The 21,558-nt window shown below is 55.7% G+C and overlaps 1 protein-coding gene across 4 annotated transcripts in view; it reads left to right on the top strand.

Moving 5' to 3' along the window:
• LOC144946235 (scm-like with four MBT domains protein 2) overlaps nucleotides 1-19,733 on the top strand; it is a 43,554-nt gene extending 23,821 nt beyond the window's left edge. For 3 of the 4 annotated variants that reach the window (XM_078875110.1, XM_078875111.1, XM_078875112.1), the window contains exons 15-21: nucleotides 681-820; nucleotides 1,021-1,130; nucleotides 2,040-2,215; nucleotides 4,169-4,320; nucleotides 6,339-6,686; nucleotides 12,674-12,889; nucleotides 13,667-19,733. In XM_078875110.1, the coding sequence (XP_078731236.1) occupies nucleotides 681-820; nucleotides 1,021-1,130; nucleotides 2,040-2,215; nucleotides 4,169-4,320; nucleotides 6,339-6,686; nucleotides 12,674-12,889; nucleotides 13,667-13,807 (1,283 nt within the window). In that variant the 3' untranslated portion in view covers nucleotides 13,808-19,733. The remainder of the gene's footprint in view (nucleotides 1-680; nucleotides 821-1,020; nucleotides 1,131-2,039; nucleotides 2,216-4,168; nucleotides 4,321-6,338; nucleotides 6,687-12,673; nucleotides 12,890-13,666) is intronic. The other variant, XM_078875113.1, reaches the window with a different exon arrangement.
• Nucleotides 19,734-21,558: the final 1,825 nt, after the last annotated feature.

The raw sequence follows: 21,558 nt of genomic DNA, 5'->3' as shown, positions 1-21,558 counted from the left end.
GGTACATCGGCTCTAGAGAGGGGAGACTATTTAAAAGCTATGTTTTATTTTATTAGCTAACACCCACTGAGCTATATAGTTATTTTTCATAAGCGACCTGGCCACAAATGATAGCCCAATTAAGTGGCTTATCACGTGGATATTTATAGCCGCAAAATGCTCTAAACGCACTTTGATTCTAAATGCGGAGGAAAAAAACGGACTACCCGGAGAAAAATCCACTCGACCACGGGGAGAGAGACATGAAAATTCCATATATACAGGCGTCAGGGTCAGGATCGTACCCACAGCCTCCTGCATATCACGCGAGAAACAGGGTACCCAAAATATACCCACCGTTCAGACAAGGAGACCGTGCTCTCAAAGCTCCGCACAGATTCATTCAATAATCTGTCGCCCCTCTCATGGCCACCTTGCAGCCCAGTAGAAGTGAGGGACACCATAGGTGAGGTGGAATCAGCCGTGGTTTGTGGAATCATCGGCACGGTGCGCATGGAAGCACTGCTCTGGACAGTTAATCGGGACATTTATTTATGACCGAATTAAGAAACTGGCTCCCCAGTGGCTGCGTGGCTGTGCCTGTGACGAGGCTGGTGTGGCCGACAGCACGGTAGGCAAATGCGGTCCGCGCGTGCCGACGCGGCGATGCCCTTGCGATCGTGCGATCGGTGTGCCCCCAGGACCCGGCAGTGGCAAGTACTGCTGCCCCAAGATCTTCATCAACCACCGCTGCTTCTCGGGGCCGTTCCTCAACAAGGGCCGCATCGCCGAGCTCCCCCAGTCGGTCGGGCCGGGCAGCTGCGTCCTCGTCCTGCGGGAGGTTAGGGCCGGCCTCGTCTTGCATGAGAGCATGATCACCACCACGACCGCAGTGACCACCACGACGATGACTACGACCACGATGTCGACCACGATGACGACCACGATGACGACCACGATGACGACCACAACAACAACCACCATGACGATGACCGTGATGACGCCGTTTGTGTCGCGGTCTCGGTGTGGCGACGTGCGCAGGTCCTGTCGCTGCTCATCAACTCCGCGTACAAGCCCAGCCGCGTCCTACACGAGCTACAGCTAAAGGGACAGCCGCAGTGGGGAGGTCAAGAGGAGACGATCAAAGCCAAGTACCATCCCCCCCCCCCCCTCTCGTTTGTTCATTCGTTGCCGAGTTCGCTCATTATCTCGCTTGCAAAGTTGCTCATTCACATAGCCACTCGGTTAATGTTGTTCTCCCTTACCCTTTCCGAAACGACTTCAAGTTGTAGCTGAATCTCGGCTCGGCGTAAATTTTATTGAGAGAGGCGTAGCAGCGCCGTTGTTTTCAAAGACGTGGTACTCACCGCAGAGAACCGTAGTGACACATGACCTTGTAGAAGCCTCGGTACCAATAAAGTTTAAACATTTTCTTCTGGAATCAGAAGAAAATTGATGATGTATACATACGTCATCAGAACGGGAAAGGGTTAATGTGTTTTGTTCTCTCAGCACCATTTTTGCCTGCACCTCCGACGCTCTTTGTTCCGTTGCTGCCTGTTCCCCTGTACGGATAGCTCTGACGTCGCAGTATTTGCCCTGTGCTGATAACCCCACGGATCTCCCTCGCAAGCCAGCCTTGGTAAATTAGCTACACGGGATTTTCCACGTAACAAATAAATATCGATTATCCATTAGCTCTTCAATCGTGTGACTCGTTTAGTTTTGGGTCAGGTCGCGTGGGTGCGATTGCCAGTCAGAGCCGCGTGCCCTCCACCACCCGACACAGCCAAACAATGGAAGTTGTCGCGTGGTGGACAAACAGGCCAAGGGATTGTGGTGTTTTTCGGCAAATGCGGCCGCGCGTGGGCGCAAGCAGAATTCGACAAATACGTTTGGCGTCTCGCCGGAGGTTACAGCCGGCATCAGCGGGCATGAGAGAGCGCAGTCGCTCGGTCTGAGCTCGGGGGGCCACACGTGCAGTTCTTTTCGGTGGTCTGCGCAAGGCTGTGACGTTAACCCCCCCGCCTCGCCCCCCTCCACCGCATGCATGTGCCCAGGTACAGCGGGAAGCGCTATCGTGCCAAGGTGGAGCTGGTGCGCATGGCGGAGCAGGTGGCGGACTTCTGTCGCAGCACCTGCGTCCGCCTGCAGTGCTGCCCTCTGCTGTTCGGCCCGGCCTCCACCACAAGCTGCTGCCCCGAGAGCTGTCACACCCGCACCAAGACCAAGTACAGTTGAGTCCCGGGTTCACGATCGTCAGCTCCTTCCCCCGGAGGGGGGTTGGGGGGGAGGATACACTGAGAGACGGCAGGAAGAGGAGCACGTGGATTCTAGAACGCACGAAGGTTCATGATATTGTCCAAACATCGACTATTTTTTTTTTACCTTACCAGGTAAGGTACACTTAGCTGTCTAGCGCTTTTGCAGAAGCGACCTGACTATCAGAAATGATAGCTCAATGAAGTGGCTTATCATTACGTGGACATTTATAGCAGCCAAATACTCTAAACGTGTAATGTTGATTCCATGCGACCGCGGGGAATGACGCGCAAACTCCAAATATACAGCAGCAGGCGTCAGGGTCAGGATCGAACCAACAACCTCCTACAGGCGATGTAGTTAGCATCTCCTAGCCACTGCGGCACCCGTTGGGAGTATTAAGTGGGGCTTGGGGCAGCAGGACGCGTCGCGGTCAGCAAGGACGATGGCCAACGGTCAAAATAACTACGGAGTTGCTGGCAGCCAGGAGAGGGAACGCAGAATCCAAAGAGCACGTCCAGCGTGGAGACGGAGTCAGTTGGTGTGCACGTGCTGGATGGATTGTTTACACCGCAGGATCGTGAGACGATGCAACGGCCTAGGAAGGCCTTTATCTAGCAGCGTATTGATCGTGGCTGATGATAAGGATGACGATCCGCATACGGGAGGAAATGGAGAGTAGCCAGAGAAATTTAGTTTTATAATAAAAGATTTTCCTTTGGTCAAGACTTTCACCCATTGTGCCTCTATTTCACCTGAATTCCCATGCAACGGAGGAGCAGCGTCCCTGAGTCCGTCACCGGGCCGTAAGTGGTCGAGGTGGGAGGATTGGGAAGCAGACAATGTCAAGCCACAACATTTACAATCTGAACACGACATTAATCCCCCCCCCACTTTGCGCAAGGGTGCAGAAGTGTGGTCACCACATCTACGCCTCTAAATAAGGAACGAAACAGGTGGACTTCTCCACAAATCTGGCTGTCGCCTGATGAAGCAAGTTGTAATTACTGGCAAAACGTCGTGCTCAGATTGTAAATGTTGCGGCTTGGCTCTCCAACACATCGGTGTGCTGTACTAGTGACGAATTGGCATGCTCTGTTTACATTGCAATCCTTACTAGTTGGCTGTGTCGGGTGGTGGCGGGTTTTAACGACATTTTAATATATTTACGCGATCTAGCCCAAAAAAACGATGTCATGCCACTGATAATGTCCGAGTGGTGGCAGGGGGGTGCCTCATGGGTTCTTGGTCATGACCAGGAATCGAACTCGGGTCGCTGCCGAGTTCGTAGTGCAGCGCGCTCCCGCTACACTACCGCTCCCCACGCGGCCTCGTGGACTCTTAACGGTCCTGTCAGATCAGACACCTGCTAGGTCCCTGTTTTTGAACCCACGTTGCAGCCACCCGTAATGAAATCAGGTTCTCAGGGTGGAGCCGGGTAACGCAGTCGGCCCATTCACGTAATCCAACTCCGAGAATCAAGCAGTTCTGGTTGACGTCCATGCGGCGCACACTTATGCTTTTGACGTGGGCACAGTGTGCCCCCCACTTGGGCATGGAGGCCAATTGAAGCCAATTCGGAAGTGGCGTGCGACATCCTATCTGCATGTCCGGACACAAGATGGTGCACGTGATGTGGCTGATCGCATAATCGGGGAACATATTACATAGAATTCTGACGTGGAGTCGTGTGATATAAAAACATCGTTGAATATGATCGGTCCACTGCTGGATGAATCTGCTCCTCCGATTAGCACGGCTATGTACGGTGCGAAAGAAGTTCAACAAGCCGTCGCCATCTCGAGCGGTGCGATGCAAAGCCACCCAACTTCACCGTTCCATCTCCGCGTCGGTCGTTCAACCCGTCCACCGTAGTCCCGCCGATTGCGCGGTGGCTCACGGTAGCCGCGTCGCCTGTGTCCCGCAGCGTACCACCACGGCAGGAGGCGGTGTCGGCGCGTCGTGCCGAGGTTGGCGAGCGACGGCAACGACCGGGGCCCGAAGCTGGCGCCGCGGAACGGCCTCAAGAGGACGGGCACCGCCTCCAGCGTGGACAGCTCCTGCGCCGGCTCCCCGCAGGTAAGCGCTCACTGCGCCGTGACCCTGCGCGCGCTCCGCTTTTCCGCCAATTATTGGCGCTTTCCCGTTATCCGCATATGGGTAAAAGGTCAAGGCGCGGCTCTTCGCCAATGCTCGCACGTGCCCCTGCGGCAGAAGGGCCTCCACTGGAGCGAACGCACGAGGCCTAATTTGTCCGGCCCCGTCTCACACGGCCCCGTCTCACACTGCCCCGTCTCACACGGCACCGTCTCTCGTCTCACACTGCCCCGTCTCACACTGCCCCGTCTCACACGGCTCCGTCTCACACTGCCCCGTCTCACACGGCCCGTCTCACACGGCCCCGTCTCACATGGCACCGTCTCTCGTCTCACACTTCCCCGTCTCACACTGCCCCGTCTCACACGGCCCCGTCTCACACTGCCCCGTCTCACACGGCCCCGTCTCACACTGCCCCGTCTCACACGGCCCCGTCTCACACGGCCCGTCTCACACGGCCCCGTCTCACACGGCCCCGTCTCACACGGCCCCGTCTCACACGGCCCCGTCTCACACGGCCCCGTCTCACACGGCCCCGTCTCACACGGCCCCGTCTCACACGGCTCCGTCTCACACTGCCCCGTCTCACACGACCCCGTCTCACACTGCCCCGTCTCACACGGCCCCGTCTCACACTGCCCCGTCTCACACGGCCCCGTCTCACACTGCCCCGTCTCACACGGCCCCGTCTCACACTGCCCCGTCTCACACGGCCCGTCTCACACGGCCCCGTCTCACACGGCCCCGTCTCACACGGCCCCGTCTCACACGGCCCCGTCTCACACGGCCCCGTCTCACACGGCCCCGTCTCACACAGCCCCGTCTCACACGGCTCCGTCTCACACTGCCCCGTCTCACACGGCCCCGTCTCACACAGCCCCGTCTCACACGGCTCCGTCTCACACTGCCCCGTCTCACACAGCCCCGTCTCACACGGCTCCGTCTCACACTGCCCCGTCTCACACGGCCCGTCTCACGGCCCCGTCTCACACGGCACCGTCTCTCGTCTCACACGGCCCCGTCTCACACGGCCCGTCTCACACGGCCCCGTCTCACACGGCCCGTCTCACACGGCCCCGTCTCACACGGCCCCGTCTCACACGGCCCCGTCTCACACGGCCCCGTCTCACACTGCCCCGTCTCACACTGCCCCGTCTCACACGGCCCCGTCTCACACTGCCCCGTCTCACACGGCCCCGTCTCACACTGCCCCGTCTCACACGGCACCGTCTCACACTGCCCCGTCTCACACTGCCCCGTCTCACACGGCCCCGTCTCACACGGCCCCGTCTCACACGGCCTCGTCTCACACGGCCTCGTCTCACACGGCCCCGTCTCACACGGCCCCGTCTCACGCGGCCCGTCTCACGCGGCCCCGTCTCACACGGCCCCGTCTCACACGGCCTCGTCTCACACTGCCCCATCTCACACTGCCCCGTCTCACACTGCCGCGTCTCACACGGCCTCGTCTCACACTGCCCCATCTCACACGGCCTCGTCTCACACGGCCCCGTCTCACACGACCTCGTCTCACACGGCCCCGTCTCACACAGCCCCTATCACTGCGCTTGTTTACCCAGGAAAGCCTCACTAAGTCCCAAGCACCTATTTGAGGCAGTACCTGCCAAGTGTTTGCAGTAGGGGGCGATGTTGTTATATTTCCTAATTAAATACATTTCTAGTTGTAACTTTTCGCCCGATCTTCTAGAAGTAATGCCACGGTATCTTTTCCGTCCACCTGCGATGCACACGGCGCGTAGTATTTTATAATGGACATGCGCTGTAATATTAACCAGGGCAGCTTTACGGATTTGCACTACCAACCTCTCCATCAAGAGGTGACCGTGCTACACCTGGGCCATGAAATGTATTGTATTATCCACTGTCGTCACTACGTTATGTCGTGGCACATCATTATGCAGTGTCGTGTTATGTATTGTCGTGTTACGTAGTGTCGTGTTGGATTGCATCCTCGTGTTCCGCTGTGCGGTCACCACCAGAACGGGACACATGGGCTGGAGGGCGAGGAGTGCGACGAGGTGGATGAAGAGGATGAGGAGTCCGGCAGCAGCAGCAGCGCCGCGTCGTCATCGTGGGCGGGCGAGGAGCCGGCGTCCGCGGTCGCCGCGGCGACCGCCGGCGTCCTCTCCTCCTCCTCCTCCTCGCTGGCGGCGGCGCGAGGAGCCGGAGTGACGCGCAAGCCGCCCCGGAGCGTCGCGGCAGCTTCGCGGCCAGCGCCGCAGCTGCCGACGCTGCTGGTGCTGGAGCGGACCAAGCGCAAGCGCAAGATTCGCTCGTTCTCTTCGGATGACGAGCAGAGTAAACCGCGGCGCAGCGGCGGCGCAAAGGTACGGCGGCAGCGAGACAGTCGCGCGTGCTCCATGTAGGGCCAGGTGGGGGGCATTGCAGTCGATCGACCAACACGGATTGTGTGTGTGTGCGTGTGTGTGGGGAGCGGTATTGCAACGGTTATGACGCTGCGCTACGAACCCAGCGAGTTCGGTTCCCGCTCACGGCCAACACCAGTGATGATTATCTGAACCTGAACCGAACCTGGGCCTCCCCTAGGTCGACTCGGCCTCAAACAGGTGCCCGGTGCGGTGTGTAAACATCACCACTGGGGAGACAAAGATGGTCGGGTGTGGTGCTGGTCACCCACCCCCAGTACCGGCCTTGATAGGTGCTCGCTAACGGCACTTGCTCCTGCAGTCTGTTAAGGCTACACGTGGGGATCTTTTTATTTCTCTTTGTGTGTGCGTGTGTTTGGGTGTTGTAGGTTTGTGCGTGTGTTTGGGTTTGTTTTTGTGCGGGGGTGTGGCCTCAAAGTGCACCTACCCTGGCACAAGCACCGTGGTGACGTCATCGCCACTTAGTGGCGAATGGCAGTCGTGTTTTTGTGTGTGTTTGTCTTTGTTGACGTGTGCGCGCGCGAGTGTGTGTGTGTGTAATGGGGTTGTGACGTGGCCCAGCCTGAGCGTGTTCACCGCTTGTTGCAGAGGTTTGAATTCAGTAGTCCGCCCTGGTTAATACTGCGGGTGTATTAACCACAAGATAAGTGTCATCTGCTGCACAGTGGATGTTAAAAGTTCCCGTGACGTCATTCGCGTTTTTTCAGGGTAATGAATCGATGCACTTTACTACCTGGGGTATCGGAGTAAACCGCAGATTACATGAATGTGCATTGTGTTATGGTCCGAAGTATGTTTTACACCCCTCACAAAGACAAAGATCCCATGAGTAGCCTGCTTAAAATGCTGGGGCAAGTGCGGTTAGCAAGAACTTCGTAATGCCAGCGCAGCCAGCACTAAACCCGTTCACCGTTGTCTCCCTGGTCGTGACGATTACACACAGCACCTGGTACTATTTTAAGGCTGAGTCAACCTAGGAGATGCCCATGACCGGATCAGATATTCGTCACCAAATTTGGTGGCCGTGAGCGGGAATCAATCTCGCCTGGTTCGTAGTGCAGCGGGGCTAACCGTTGCAATACACATACACACACACGAAGACACAAAAGACAAAAGATCCCGCGTATAGCCTGAACAGACTGTAGGGGCAAGTGCTGTTAACCAGCACCTATGAAGGCCGGCACGGCACACGAGGGGGTGGGTGGCCAATACCACGCCCGGCTGCTTTTGTCTCCCCAGTGGCGATGTTTACACATCGCACCAGATACTCAATTGAGGCTGAGTCGACCTAGGGGGAGGCCCAGGACCGATTCAGATAATCGTCACCGGTGTTGGTGGCTGTGAGCGGGAATCGAACTCGGGTCTCCGGGTTCGTACCGCAGCACACGAACTGCCACACTACCGCTCCCCAGATTCATGAGGTCACACACACACACGCGCACACACAAATACCGGGGCGACCGCATTCCTGCACACACTGCGACTTCCTGCTCCACGTGCCCCATGGCGAGCGCCGGCCGCGGGGGCCCACTTGGCCCTGGGGGGGGGGGGAGGCCGTGCCATCTCGACGATAGGAACCGTTCCAAGGTTGTTGACCCTCGGAGAGCGACCAGGAAGGGCCGCTGACATCGCCATCTCCGCCGTCGCCGCCGCTGCCGCCGCCGTTCTGTCGTCGTTATCATTATTATTATTACTACGTTCGCTGCGGTTTTCAGATTCATGAGGCCGCATTGTTCAAATGCGTCAACGGCGACGCGTGGACGCCCGTTTCGATTAATTTTTTGCGCACAAACGCTCCCGAGACGAGCGGCCTCGGAGCGCCGGCGCAGAGCCGCCAGCGCCGGCGATGCTGCGCGCACGGAGCGCGGACACGTGCAGGGGGGGGGGGGGGGTGGTGGGCGGCCGCGGGCCCCTTCGGGCCCCCCGCGTGATGCTGTGGCGGGCAATGGTGGCGCCGGGCCTGGTCGCTGTTCGCTGACGACGTGCGCACCCAGCAGAGTGCCTGGAGGATGCGTTTACGCCGACGCCTCAACGCCCGGAGAAGCACCGTGTGCATTGCGCCGCTGCCGCCGCCGCTTTGTATGCCTTTCGTGCGTCTGCTGTTTTGTTTGCTGGCGTTATGTCTGTTGTATATCTGCGATCGGGCTGTCGTGAGTCTCGCCGGCGGACCGGTGGGCAGCAAATGAATAAAAAGCCGTTGGCGAGCGTTGACTTCCTTGTGAAACGTGGTTGGTTTCCTGATTTTGGCCCAGGGAGACGGTGGGGGGGGGGAGGCATTTGACCAACTCCGCTATACTATGAGATCTCTTTTACCAGTGGCAAAATATAATAGTAGGTTTTTACCCTTTTAAACTGGTACAAAACTGTACCAGTTTAAAAGGGTAAAAACCTATTATTACATCTCCGCTATGTTTCAGGATCGTAATAATGATGATGGTCGTTATTTTTCTACATTGGGATGGTTGGGGCGATGATCCCATGAACGAGGAGAGGTTTGACTTTGTGTGGGAGGAGACCTCACAATGGGGCAACACTCAAAGCTCCGCACAGATAGATTTTAGAATCCATGGCTGTGCTGCCTTCTGGCCCGACGCACGGCTGAAACCCACAACACCGGTGTTTGCCAAACAAAGGACCACGGGGTCCCCACCCGCCTCGCTTGCGATGCTTTTTTTCTGGCGCGAGCGACGCCGGACAGTCCACACGCTTGCCCTGCTCTGCACGTACGTTGAACTTCTTGAGCGCCGTACGTAGCCAACCGTGTTGCTAATCGGAAGTTCCGGGGGAAGGACAACAAACCGAATGCAATAAGCAATTTGGAAGAAATCGAGTGGCCTCGACGCGGGGTTGGTGGATCGTGCAGAGATGGGGCCCACGGTGCGCGCGACGCCTCCCCTGGGCACGGCAACGAAATGCCAGTTGGGAAAATCGACGGTAATTGTAAAGATTTGATCACAGCAAGAAACTGGAAACACTGCAAATGTTGACGCGTCGGGCGGTCCACATTGCCGCCGTTTCAAGGACCGTTTAAAAACGAGGCGGACGGTGTTAAAGTGTTTTCGTGGTTGGCAGCAGCGTCCTCGTCGCCATCGTCGCCCGTCGTAATGCGACGACGTGTAACGTCGTTATTAACATCACCATCGTCACTAGGGCATTACAATCAACATGCGGTCGTAATCGATCGATGCCATGGCCACGATCGCTTTCAATTGTTATCATTGATCATCGTCGTCAGTTTGCGGCCGAAACACGTTTGCGTTACGGACCAGTGATGTAGCTTTCGGGGCCTATCCTGCACTGATTTTAAAGGCCACTCAAAGTTAACCGGCGGTTATGATCTATTAACTCCGGGATGAAGGCCTTCCCTGGTCCGCCGTACGAATCCCACGATGACGCAGTCGATCTAAAACTTTTTTAACACATTTTTTTATTTTACCAGGTAAGGCCCACTGAGCTTTTTAGCTCTTTTTAAATCCTTTATATTAAGTTCACTTGCTTGCTTGCTTGCGTGCTTGCGTGCTTGCTTGCTTGCTTACGACCGTGCAAATCTTTCGGTCGTTTTTTATCCCACTTCCCGTGATCCAATCGAGCTGACATTTTGCACACAGACTCGATGTGCATGACAATTAATTTTCGTGAAATTTTTTTCTCCAAAATTTTACACTGTTTAGGGAATTTTTTTTTTTTATATTTAATTACCAATTACTTAATGGTGGCAGACAATCATCTGACCCATAGGTGGAAGCCATCTCAAGCCAGAGGACGAGAGGACTCTAGCCGCCCGTTTCATGATGACGCAAATGTTGACTAACCACATGGCATGAAATCCCTGCCCCCACGCTGTACAATGGAGACTATAGAGCAGTTAAATTGAAGCCGCCAGGTTCTTGAAAGTGGTAAAACCGGTCAACGCTAGTGCCCTCGGGAATATACGGGGCATATCAAGAGGTGATCTTACATTTTTAAATCCTTTATATTAAGTTCATTTGCTTGCTTACTCAAGAAAAACAGAATTGAATAATAAAATCAAACCGATGCCACGCATATAAAGGATTTATAGTGAAAAACTTTGTTTTTACGGGTAAATTTTTTCAGAAGTGACTTGGCTATCACGAACGGTAGCTCAATGAAGTAGCTTATCATTCGGAAATTCATTAGCAGCCAAATACTCCAAATGCGTGATGTTGATTCTAAATGTGGAGGGAATAACTGGAGCACCCGGAGAAAAATCCACGCAACCATGGGGAGAGAGACACGCAAACTCGGGATCTAACCCTCGTTCTCCTGTACACCATGCGAGGTAGTTAACATCTCCTAGCCACCGTGATAATAATGAGAGAGAGAGACACGCAAACTCCAAATATACAGCAGGCGTCAGGGTCGGGATCGAACCCTCGACCTGTACACCATGCGAGGTAGTTAACATCTCTTAGCCACCATGAAGATGATGAGAGAGAGCACGGAAACTCCAAATATACAGCAGGCGTCGGGGAGCTTGGCAAACGGGACGATATGGGAGGGCAGAAGTATCTGAGTGTGACAGTGGTAATGTGAGTTTGTGGTTTTGAGCCCGACCCTGACGCCTGTATATTTGGAGTTTGCATGTTCTCCCCATGGTGGCGTGGACTTTTCTCCGTTTCTTCCTTCCACATTTAGAATCAACATTACTCGTTTCGAATATTTGGCTGCTATAAATTCCCACGCGATAAGCCACTTTGTTCAGCTAGTGACCAGGTCGCTTCCGAAAAATAGCTATATAGCAGTTCAGTGGGACTTACCTGGTAAAAAAAATAAATTGTTTAGTTTTAGTATAACGGTCCCATCGCTCCCACCGTCGCAGCCACCCCCGGCACGGTGGCCATCGTCGTGCTGCGATGTTCCCTCCACCGGCTGCCGTCCTGTCGCCAGTCTCGTCCACTCTCGTAGCGTCCGCTCTGGCGTCATTGTCGCGGTGCCTTAGCCCGCTCGTCTTCCCCGACCGTCGGCGTGCGGTCTCTCTCATTGGTAAGGAGAGAATCGGGCTTCTTTGGCTTGAACCAATGCTGGTGAGCTGCCAGATTTTTATAGGCAGGTATGGAGTCGCTGTACCTAACCCGAACCCACGCCGAGTGTTGTTTTAGCCAAGTGCTACTGCCGTCGGCGGCTGAAGAAAAACTCCGTTGCATCGCTCGTGTCGACCTCCGAGTCGTTGTGAACGACGCGGTGACACTCGCGGCAAAAAGCCGCCTGGGTTTGATTCCCGACTCGGTGGCCTCTTTGTGCGGAGTCTCCATGCTCTCCCCCTGGTTCTCCGGTTTCCCCCCATAGCTACAATACAATAACACACGATGTAACAAACAACGTTCAGAGTGCCAAAATAAATACCAGCAAAATTACTCTAAACTAAACTATTTTCATTTTACCACGTAAGGCCCCACTGAGTTCTATAGCTCTTCTTCAGAAGCGACCTGGCTTTCACAAATGATAGCTCAACTAAGTGGCTTATTGCATGGAAATTCATAGCGTATATTTATTCTAAATGTGGAAGGAGAATCCGGAGGACCTGGAGAAAAATCCGCGCCACTACGGGGAGAGAGACGCATGCAAACTCCAAATATACAGCAGCAGGCGTCAGGGTCGGGCTTGAACCCACGACCTCCTGCATACCAGGCGAGGCAGATAACATCTTGCCACCGTGGCGGCCCTACTCGCTTGGAATCACACAACAGCAGCAGCAGCAGCAGGAACATCGCCCCCCGTACTGCGCACACTTGGCAGGAGCTTCCCGAACGCGTGTCTTGAGACTCCTCGGTGAGGCCGTCCTGGGCGATAGCGCGTCCCTGGACTCTGATCAACGTCCCGGTCGCCTGCTTTCCGCTCCCCTCCCCTCCCCGGGACCCCTGCTGGCTACCCGGAACGGCGCCGCGCACCGCGGATCTGCGCGCCAGCGGCCCAAGCAGGAGAAGCCGGAGCCGGCGGCCGAGTCAACGCGGCAGCCGGTGACGACGCCGCAGCAGCAGCAGCCATCGGCGGCGTCGGCGCCAACGCCGGCGCAGCAGGAGTTTGCGCTGGAGAGCAACCCGCTGGGGTGGAGCGTGGCGGACGTGGTGCGGTACATCAAGAACACCGACTGCTCCCCCATGGCACGGCTCTTCCTCGAACAGGCGAGCCATCGCCATCACCGCCATCACCGCCATCATCGCCGATGTCATCGCCGTCATCCACCCCAGTCGCTCGTAGTCCACCACCGTCGTCATCTTGCGTTGTCTAAACCGGCGGCTACCGCCCACCGACTACGCGCCGTTGCTGGCCTGCAAGGCCATGGTCCACGGTGCTGCCGTGGATTTGACAATATATATTTAACAATATATAAATGTCGTTTCCATATTGTAAATGTGTATTTGCTCTCCAACACACTGGTGTGCTGTGCTAGTAACGAATTGGCATGTTCTATTTATCTTACAAACCTTACTAATTGGCTGTAGCGGGTTTGAGGACACATTTACACAATCTAACCCATAAAAAACCCTATATTATGGATATATATTTTTTTACTTCTCATTGCACAACTATTTATGTATTCGGCAATAAACGGAAAGCTAGCAATTTTTATGGCCTTAGAATTAACTAACTTGTTACAGGTGTTTTTTGAGCAGTTTGAATTATGAAAAATGGTGCGTCGGCGAGAGCGTTGGCGGTGATCGGAGGTCCAGAAACGTTGGCAAGCATTGCTCAATGCTACATCCATCACCATCATCATCGTCATCATCATTGCTCCAGGTGCCACAATCAGGACTGGAATTTCCACCGCTGACTTGGGTCCACCACCCGCGGACGACCAGCTCCCCTCCCCTCCCCCACGTGTCACGTGACCCACAGTTTCTTCCCCCACTGTCCTGACGACGCACGCCGGTGCCGCCACCCCCCCCCCCGCCCAGCAGGAGATCGACGGGCAGGCACTGCTGCTGCTCACGCTGGCAACGGTGCAGGAGTGCATGGACATCAAGTTGGGCCCCGCCGTCAAGTTGTGCCACCACGTGGAGCGGCTCAAGGCCGCCTTCTACCGCCAGTTTGCACGCTAACGAGCTTGCTGGCGAGCTTGCTGGCGCGGTGACTGGCGAGGCGGCTGACGGAGGTGGCTGGCGACGTGGCTGGCGACGTGGCTGGCGAGGCGGCTGACGGAGGTGGCTGGCGACGTGGCTGGCGACGTGGCTGGCGACGTGGCTGGCGACGTGGCTGGCGAGGTGGCTGGCGACGTGGCTGACGACGTGGCTGGCGACGTGGCTGGCGACGTGGCTGGCGACGTGGCTGGCGAGGTGGCTGGCAAGGCGGCTGGCGATGTGGCTCAGGGGGCTTGGTTTACAATGGCCGTGTCGGGAGGTACCCAGCCACCGAGCCGGCATGAAGGGATGCGTGGGTTTGGCAATCGCCGTCGTTTCCTCCACTGCGGATGCTCGCACGACAGAGTCATGCGTGTGTGATCCATGTTCGTTTTTGGGTTCGGCCCCACGTAGTTTGTTTTAGTTAAATTCCAAAATTATTGTCGTTGGCCCTCCACCACCCGACGTGGTTGCCACGTTTACACAGGTGTTCAGTTACACGCGTTGCTAGTGTACCGATCATATTCTGACCGATGGGGATCATTAGGTGGCTCTCGAGGTCTTTTCTGGACAGCATTCACCACGAACGACGTACGACGACGCTCGGCTAAATAATAATAACGACGCCTGTGTGAACGTGCCGATCTCGTTGGACGGTGGAGGGTCATGACGATAATCTTGGCATGAAGACAAACCGCCGTGCGGTTCGACCCAAAAAACAAACGCCGGACCCGTTGCGCTGGCCACCAGGGCCTCTAGCACGTTAAGTCTCAACGGGTTGATTCTCGAATCGGTATCGCGGGTCTTGCAACGCGGGACGGTTGATCTGAACCCGCCGCTCAGACGGGGTACGTCTCAAACCTACGTGGCCGTGACGTGCGGTACAGATTTCGATGGAGCAGCAGCGCACTCGCGGCGTTGCGTGCGCGGCAGCTCTCGGCCTCGATGCAGAGCCACCGGTTCGGAAGAACCCCATCGTGGTCACCATTGTCTCTCCAGCTGCCAACTCGATACACGTGGACAACCGACACGTGGCGCAGAGTGAAGCGAAGACACGACCGTCGAGCGGTTTCGTCCTCCTTGTTCAGACTCGTCAGTGCAGCATGGCCAGCAATGTTCGCTGCTGCCACTTGCCCTGGGAACCCTTACATGGAGAGAACTTGTACCCCTACACTCTCCCCATTAGCTCTCTCTATTAACTCTCTCCCATTAGCTCTCTCCCATTAGCTCTCTCCCATTAACTCTCCCATTAGCTCTCCCCGTTAGCTCTCCCCATTAGCTCTCCCCATTAGCTCTCTCCCATTAGCTCTCCCCATTAGCTCTCTCCATTAGATCTCCCGATTAGCTCTCCCCATTAGTTCTCTCCATTAGATCTCTCGATTAGCTCTCCCATTAGCTCTCCCATTAACTCTCCCCATTAGCTCTCTCCAATAACTCTCCCATTAGCTCTCCCCATTAGCTCTCCCCATTAGCTCTCCCATTAGCTCTCCCCGTTAGCTCTCCCCATTAGCTCTCCCCATTAGCTCTCCCCATTAGCTCTCTCCATTAGATCTCCCGATTAGCTCTCCCCATTAGTTCTCTCCATTAGATCTCTCCATTAGCTCTCCCATTAACTCTCCCCATTAGCTGTCTCCATTAACTCTCCCATTAGCTCTCCCCATTAGCTCTCCCCATTAGCTCTCCCCATTAGCTCTCCCATTAGCTCTCCCATTAGCTCTCCCCATTAGCTCTCCCCATTAGCTCTCCCCATTAGCTCTCCCATTAGCTCTCCCCATTAGCTCTCCCCATTAACTCTCTCCCATTAGCTCTCCCCATTAGCTCTCCCATTAGCTCTCCTCATTAGTTCTCCCCATTAGCTCTCCCCATTAGCTCTCCCATTAGCTCTCCCCATTAGCTCTCCCCATTAGCTCTCCCCATTAGCTCTCCCCATTAACTCTCTCCCATTAGCTCTCCCCATTAGCTCTCCCCATTAACTCTCTCCCATTAACTCTCCCCCCGTTAGCTCTCCCCCCGTTAGCGCTCTCCCCGTTAGCTCTCTCTCCCCGCTAGTGCTCGCCTCTAGGCGCTAATAACTCGGATAGCTTTGGTTCATGCGATGCACACATGTGTTTACACTCCGGCCTTCCACCCGTCACTCTGCTATGATGGGTTGTCTTGTCACTGATGAATCTGAGGTTCACCGCACTGGAACAGGTGGAGGAATCGGCTCGGGTCGATACGTTGAAGAATCATAGTTCCACGTATCCCGAAGCGGCCGGTCACCCCAGGGGGCCGATACCTTCCAGAGATGCTGAGCCATCACCGCCGAGATCCGAGCTCTGAATCTGCACGTCAGCCGCCCCCGTTAATTAAACTGGAATTCTCCAGAGCAGCCACCATTTTATTTGGTTTTATAATGTAAGAATATACTTGGGCATATTCCGGCTTGGGGGGCGATGAAGGGTTTCCATTTGACCGCCGTGATCCCTGTCCAGCGCCTCCATTGCAGAAAGCAATATATATAGAGCCCCCGAGACGTTTTTATCGCTAATTCTTTTGAACGAGAATCCGCTATGTCACGGAGATTGTTTATACCTGGCCGAGTTTTGAATCGCTGTAGCTGCCGACGTTGTGCAGTCGTGCCTGCCGGTGCTGCCTCGCGATTTAACCTGATCGTTTTAGTGGCGGCTTCACGCGAGTTGCATTTTAACCCTTGCCCATTCCGATGACGTACGTGTGTACGTCCTACATTTTTCTGTTGACTCCATTCTGATGACGTACACGTACGTGATCGTAACGGAATAGGAAGAAAAATTATAAAATTACTTTATCGGTACCGAGGCTCCCACAAGGCCATGCGGGTGGGCGTGAGGCACGGTTTGGCGCCTGCTATCGTAGAGTGGCTGCGGTCGCATCGCTACGGTTCTCAGCGGTGAGTAATAACGTCTTTAAAAAAGGGCGCTGCTGCTGCTACGTTTCTCGAAGTAAAATGACCGCTGAACCGCTCACGCTTTCCGAGATTCGGCGGTGAACGGGACCCACCCACCCGGCAACTCGGCGTCTCCACGTCCCTGACGGTTCGCGCCGTTTGGTTTGCGCGCGGGGGGGGATCTGGCGTCGTGCGTTCGAGTCGACGCGGGGAGGAGATCTCCCCGACGCAGACTCGCCCATGGCACACCGCACCAGCCATCGCCCGACAGCAGACGCGGTCGCGAGGCTTTTTTGTTTGTTTGTTTTTACAGAAACGACAGGAATGTGCCGATCTGCACGAGCTCAGTTATTTCAACGGCACTCGAGTGGCATTAACGACGACGTCAATTCACTGGGGTTATGATCCCGGCGGCGGAAAGAAACTCGTAATCACACTTAACGCACAGCGGCTGCGGCGTGTTTGCTCAGGCAGTTTTTTTGCGATTCACAATTCATGCCTTGGGCGAGGCCGCGGAATGATCGGACCAAACATTGCTTTGAGAAATTGCTCTCGGGCAAGGTGATTTGACACGATGAACGCTTGTTGCACGCGAGCGTTTCTGTCGTTTGGATGTATGGGTTAGCTGAGGAGGGTCTTGAGGACACAAATACGGCCGGATCATCACCGTCGCCTGACCCACCCGAAAGTTTAACTGCGAATCGTGATAGCGACACGTTTAGATTGCGCCTGAAGAGCACAGTCTCGCTCGAGTGCAGCTTCACTTGAGCCGCCACCGTCTTTCTGTCCGGCAGTGGAACTTATGAACTTGTTCCCCCGGTGCGATCGTCGTCACGACGGTGCCCTCTGTTCTTGTTACACGGCCGCGTTTTGTACAAAACTTTTCGATTAGACCCCCCCTCCGCCCCCGAGTCTGCGCCAGGGAGCACCATGGCCCGGCCAGGGCCCGGCCACGGCCCGGCCACGGCCCGGCCACGGCCCGGCCACTGCCACGGCGGGAGAGGGGGAGAGAGATCCCACTGCTGCTCGTGCCAAATGTGGGCCCCGTTTTTATTTTGGCCTACCCGTAGTTTGTCTGATTTCGGTCTGGAGACTCACTTTTCCCCGAGTCTCAAGACTCACTCTTCAAGGTTGGGGGGGCCCTGCTTCCGGCCGATTAGCCAATGTTCCTGAAGGATGGAGAGACCAGCGATCCTACATCACTCTGTCGTGCCTCCTACAGTCAGTGTGTCTCAAGCACACGGGGACATCGGCGATAGTGGTGGTGGTGGTGGTAGTGGTGTCAGAGGTGTTCGCTTGCAGCACTTGCCCCAGCAGTCTGTTCAGGTGATACAGGGGGTCTTTGACTTTGGTGTCAGCGTGAGCCACCAACCCTGCCCTCCGAGCGTCTGGAGGGCATGTTTGGTGGGTCATGCCGTGATGCTTTGGCCAACACCATGGCAACTCGTACACGCATGCGGGATGGGCCTGCTGTGGGGTTAACGCGGGTTTGTACCGGCAGCAGCGTCCGACTACCCAGGATCATGGAGGAGGAGGGGGGGGGGATGGCCCACGTGTGGAACAAAGCACAGGTGGAGGAGGAGGAGGCCCCGTCGCGATGCTCGTGTACAGCTGGGGGTTGTGGACGAGGGTGTCCCCTGCTCTGTGCCATTGCTGTTTTGTAACTGCGCCTGTTCACCCAGGAGAGCCCTCGTCGAGTTGCAGGGATCTCTCAGGAGGGGGTCCCCGCTCAGGTTTTGTTTTTAATCGTCTGGTGGGGGGGGGGGGGCGATGCTCACCGAGCGTTTCCCCAAATCGGTGATCTGCGAGCAAAGAATGTTTTTTTTTTTTACAAGTTTGGAGCACAACGGCGGCGGCGGCGTTGGCACGTAGCAGCTCTGGGGAGGCAGCAGACTGTGCATATCCCCGGCAAGGCAGCCCCGGCTAACACCGCCGGTTGTATTAACCGGGGCGGTCCGCTGGACTCTCAAACTGCAAACCTCTGCAATGAGAAGCAAAGTCATTGCCTCCCCGTGGTTTTCAAAGCCGCCGGTTCACCTGGTGGCGTCTTGTTCGTGGGAGCCTTGCGCCTTTTGGACTATAAAGCCCCGGCGTGTTGAGTAAGAATATTGATTAATTGTATGCGTGTTGAACTTATATTTTAAGTACGGTTACTTCCGCAGCCCGGATGATGATCAGCGCACAGGTAATGGAGGTTTTCGCTGTCGTTAACAAACCAATGGCCATTTACAAATCGATGTGACGGACCAGAACTGACCTCGCGGGAAGCGGCTACGCATTTATATTTGCACCTTAAACAAACAAAAAATGCCGAGAGAAAACAAAAAAAAATCAATGATGAATCCCCAACGCTGCCTGCGCATCTACGTCGGTTGTGCGTGAAGCTCCCCACCTCTGTCGGACTGTGCCGGAGAGAGAGAGACAGCGCGCACAAAGTTCTCTCTGTCAGACTTGCGGAGTTCAATTCCACAGCTCAGCAACCTCCCTCCTCCTCCCTCTCTCCCCACGGGGGGAGCAGGTTAGCCCAGGTGAACGGGCCGAATGCGTGAGCTGTAAATCCCGCTGATGTGGGTCGGCTTAACGAACTGGATGCGAGCGGAGAGGGGTGGGTGCGTGCTGTTGATTGATCTATCGGTGACGCTTCGACAGAACGAAGAACCGGCCCGCTGCATGACCCTTCGGCGCGATTCAAAAGCAGCAGGCGCGCCCGTCGTGTTGCGTCGGCCAGAGGTCCTCGGGCGCTGCGTTGGCGCTGCGTGCGTATTAATGCAACGCGCGTACGTTAAATGCCGTATGCGGGTGGCAACGCATTGAATGTGCGGTGAAAGCTGCTCTCGCGGAGTGCGATAATGTACGATACAAACCACTTTTGTTGTTACAACGGGAAAATTATATATATATTTTATGCAGGATATTTTCGATTTTAAATCTGCCATTCCCCTCCGCGCTCTTAATATGAATATATTCCCGATTTATTAAAGAACCACCATCACTATGTCGACGATTGCTCTGGTGTGTGTGTGTGTGTTTTTCCCCATCCGCGTCGAGTACAATTTTATTAGCAGTAGTAGTATTAATAATACTAATGCCATTTGTTTAAGCAGTGAAGCTCCATTGAGTCTCAAGGCATTCAGTGGGAAGGCAGGTGGGGACCCCAATGCCATTCGTGAGCGCTCGGCCCGTGGGAGGAAACTCGCTTTGCGTTCACCGCTCGTCACAGAGGTTCGCGGTTCAAATCCAGCAGCCGCCCTCATTCACAGCGACACTGTGGGGTCGCGTGCCGACCGTGAACGTGCAATGACTCCCGCTTCAAGGCGAGCTCTCAACATCCCGTGGACCAGATCTCAAAAACTGATTTTAAAAACAAATCTCCGCGAAACGGCTCGAAGGGGATCGTACGGCGCGATCGAGGCCCGCTCCTCCCCCCGGCTGCCAACAACAACTTGGCAGAGCCCTCTCGCGAGACGACTCGGCGAGTCAGAAGAACGACAAATGAAAACAACACGCGCACTTGCACACCAATAGTAGTGCCCGCCATTCGCCACTCAGTGACGGTGACGCCACCACGGCACCTGTGCCAGGCCAGGTGCACTTTTGGGCCACGTGAAGTGCCGAAGGCTCGCTGTGAGGAGGTCACGGGATTAGACCGAGGTGCTGATATGACTGGCAGATTACTCAACTGTGTCAACTTGCTGTATTTTAGACCCCCGGTGCTGAGCTCGTTGTTGTGAGCGTCGCTCTGCCCTCCTTTGTTGTCGGGACAGACCCAGGTGCCATGGGTTGGCTAACCGAGATGACCGGTAGATGCACCACCTATGCCTCCTACTGTCAAAGTCCCCCCGTGTAGCCTTAGACTGTAGGGGCAAGTGCTGTTAGCGAGCACCTACCTCTCATACACACACACACAGTCACACTCATACACAGTCACACCCATATACAACAACCGCCATTCGCCACTAAGTGACGGTGACGTCACCACAGCACTTGTGCCAGGCTATGTGCACGTTAACACCACGTAAAGTGTCGAACGCCCGCTGGTAGGAGGTCAAGGGGCAGACCCAGGTGATATAGGTCAACTGACTGAGATGAGTGGCCGATGCACCACCTGTGCCCCCCCCCCTACTGTGTCAACTTGCTGTGTTTTAGCCGCCTGGTGCTCCGCTCGTTGTTGTGAGCGTCGCTCTGCCCTCCGTTGTTGTTGGAAGGCGACTGCCTCCAACTGCCCAGCAGCGTCCTTTACGAGCCTTCTCCACAGAGGGCGATCTTGACACCACATGCGCGCACACACACAAAGACAAAGATCCCCCGTATAGCCTGAACAGACTGTTGGGGCACATGCTACTGGCGAACACCTTTGATGGCTGGCACGGCACACGATGGGGTGGATTGGCAGCACCACGTCCGCCCAGGCCGCATTTGACTCCCCAGGTGCTCATTTAAGGCTCAGTCGATCGAGGGCAGCCTCAGGACAGGTTCAGATAATCGTCACTGGTGCAGACCGTAAACGGGAATCGAAATCGGGACGCCGGGTTCGTAGCGCAGTGTGGGGCTGAGGTTGAGACCCACGGGGGGGGGCTAAGTTTGAGATCCATGGGGCGGGGGGGGGGGCTGAGGCTGAGACCCACGGGCAGGAGGCGGTAGGGTGAGGATTGGGAGGCGTTCAATGCGTCCCCTGCCCGGACCGGACCAGCCGGTTTGCGTTGAGCTTCCTCGTTCCACCGCGGCATTGAGCAACCGGCGGAGGGCTGCCAGTCGCGTTCCCCCGTCGGCAGCGAGAACGAGGAAATGGTCGCCTTCGGGGGGGGGGGGTCTCGACGAGATTTGT

The sequence above is a fragment of the Lampetra fluviatilis genome, chromosome 40, assembly GCF_964198595.1.
Source record: "Lampetra fluviatilis chromosome 40, kcLamFluv1.1, whole genome shotgun sequence".
NCBI classification, from domain to species: Eukaryota; Metazoa; Chordata; class Hyperoartia; order Petromyzontiformes; family Petromyzontidae; genus Lampetra; species Lampetra fluviatilis.
This window is presented reverse-complemented; position numbering and strand designations above follow the sequence as displayed.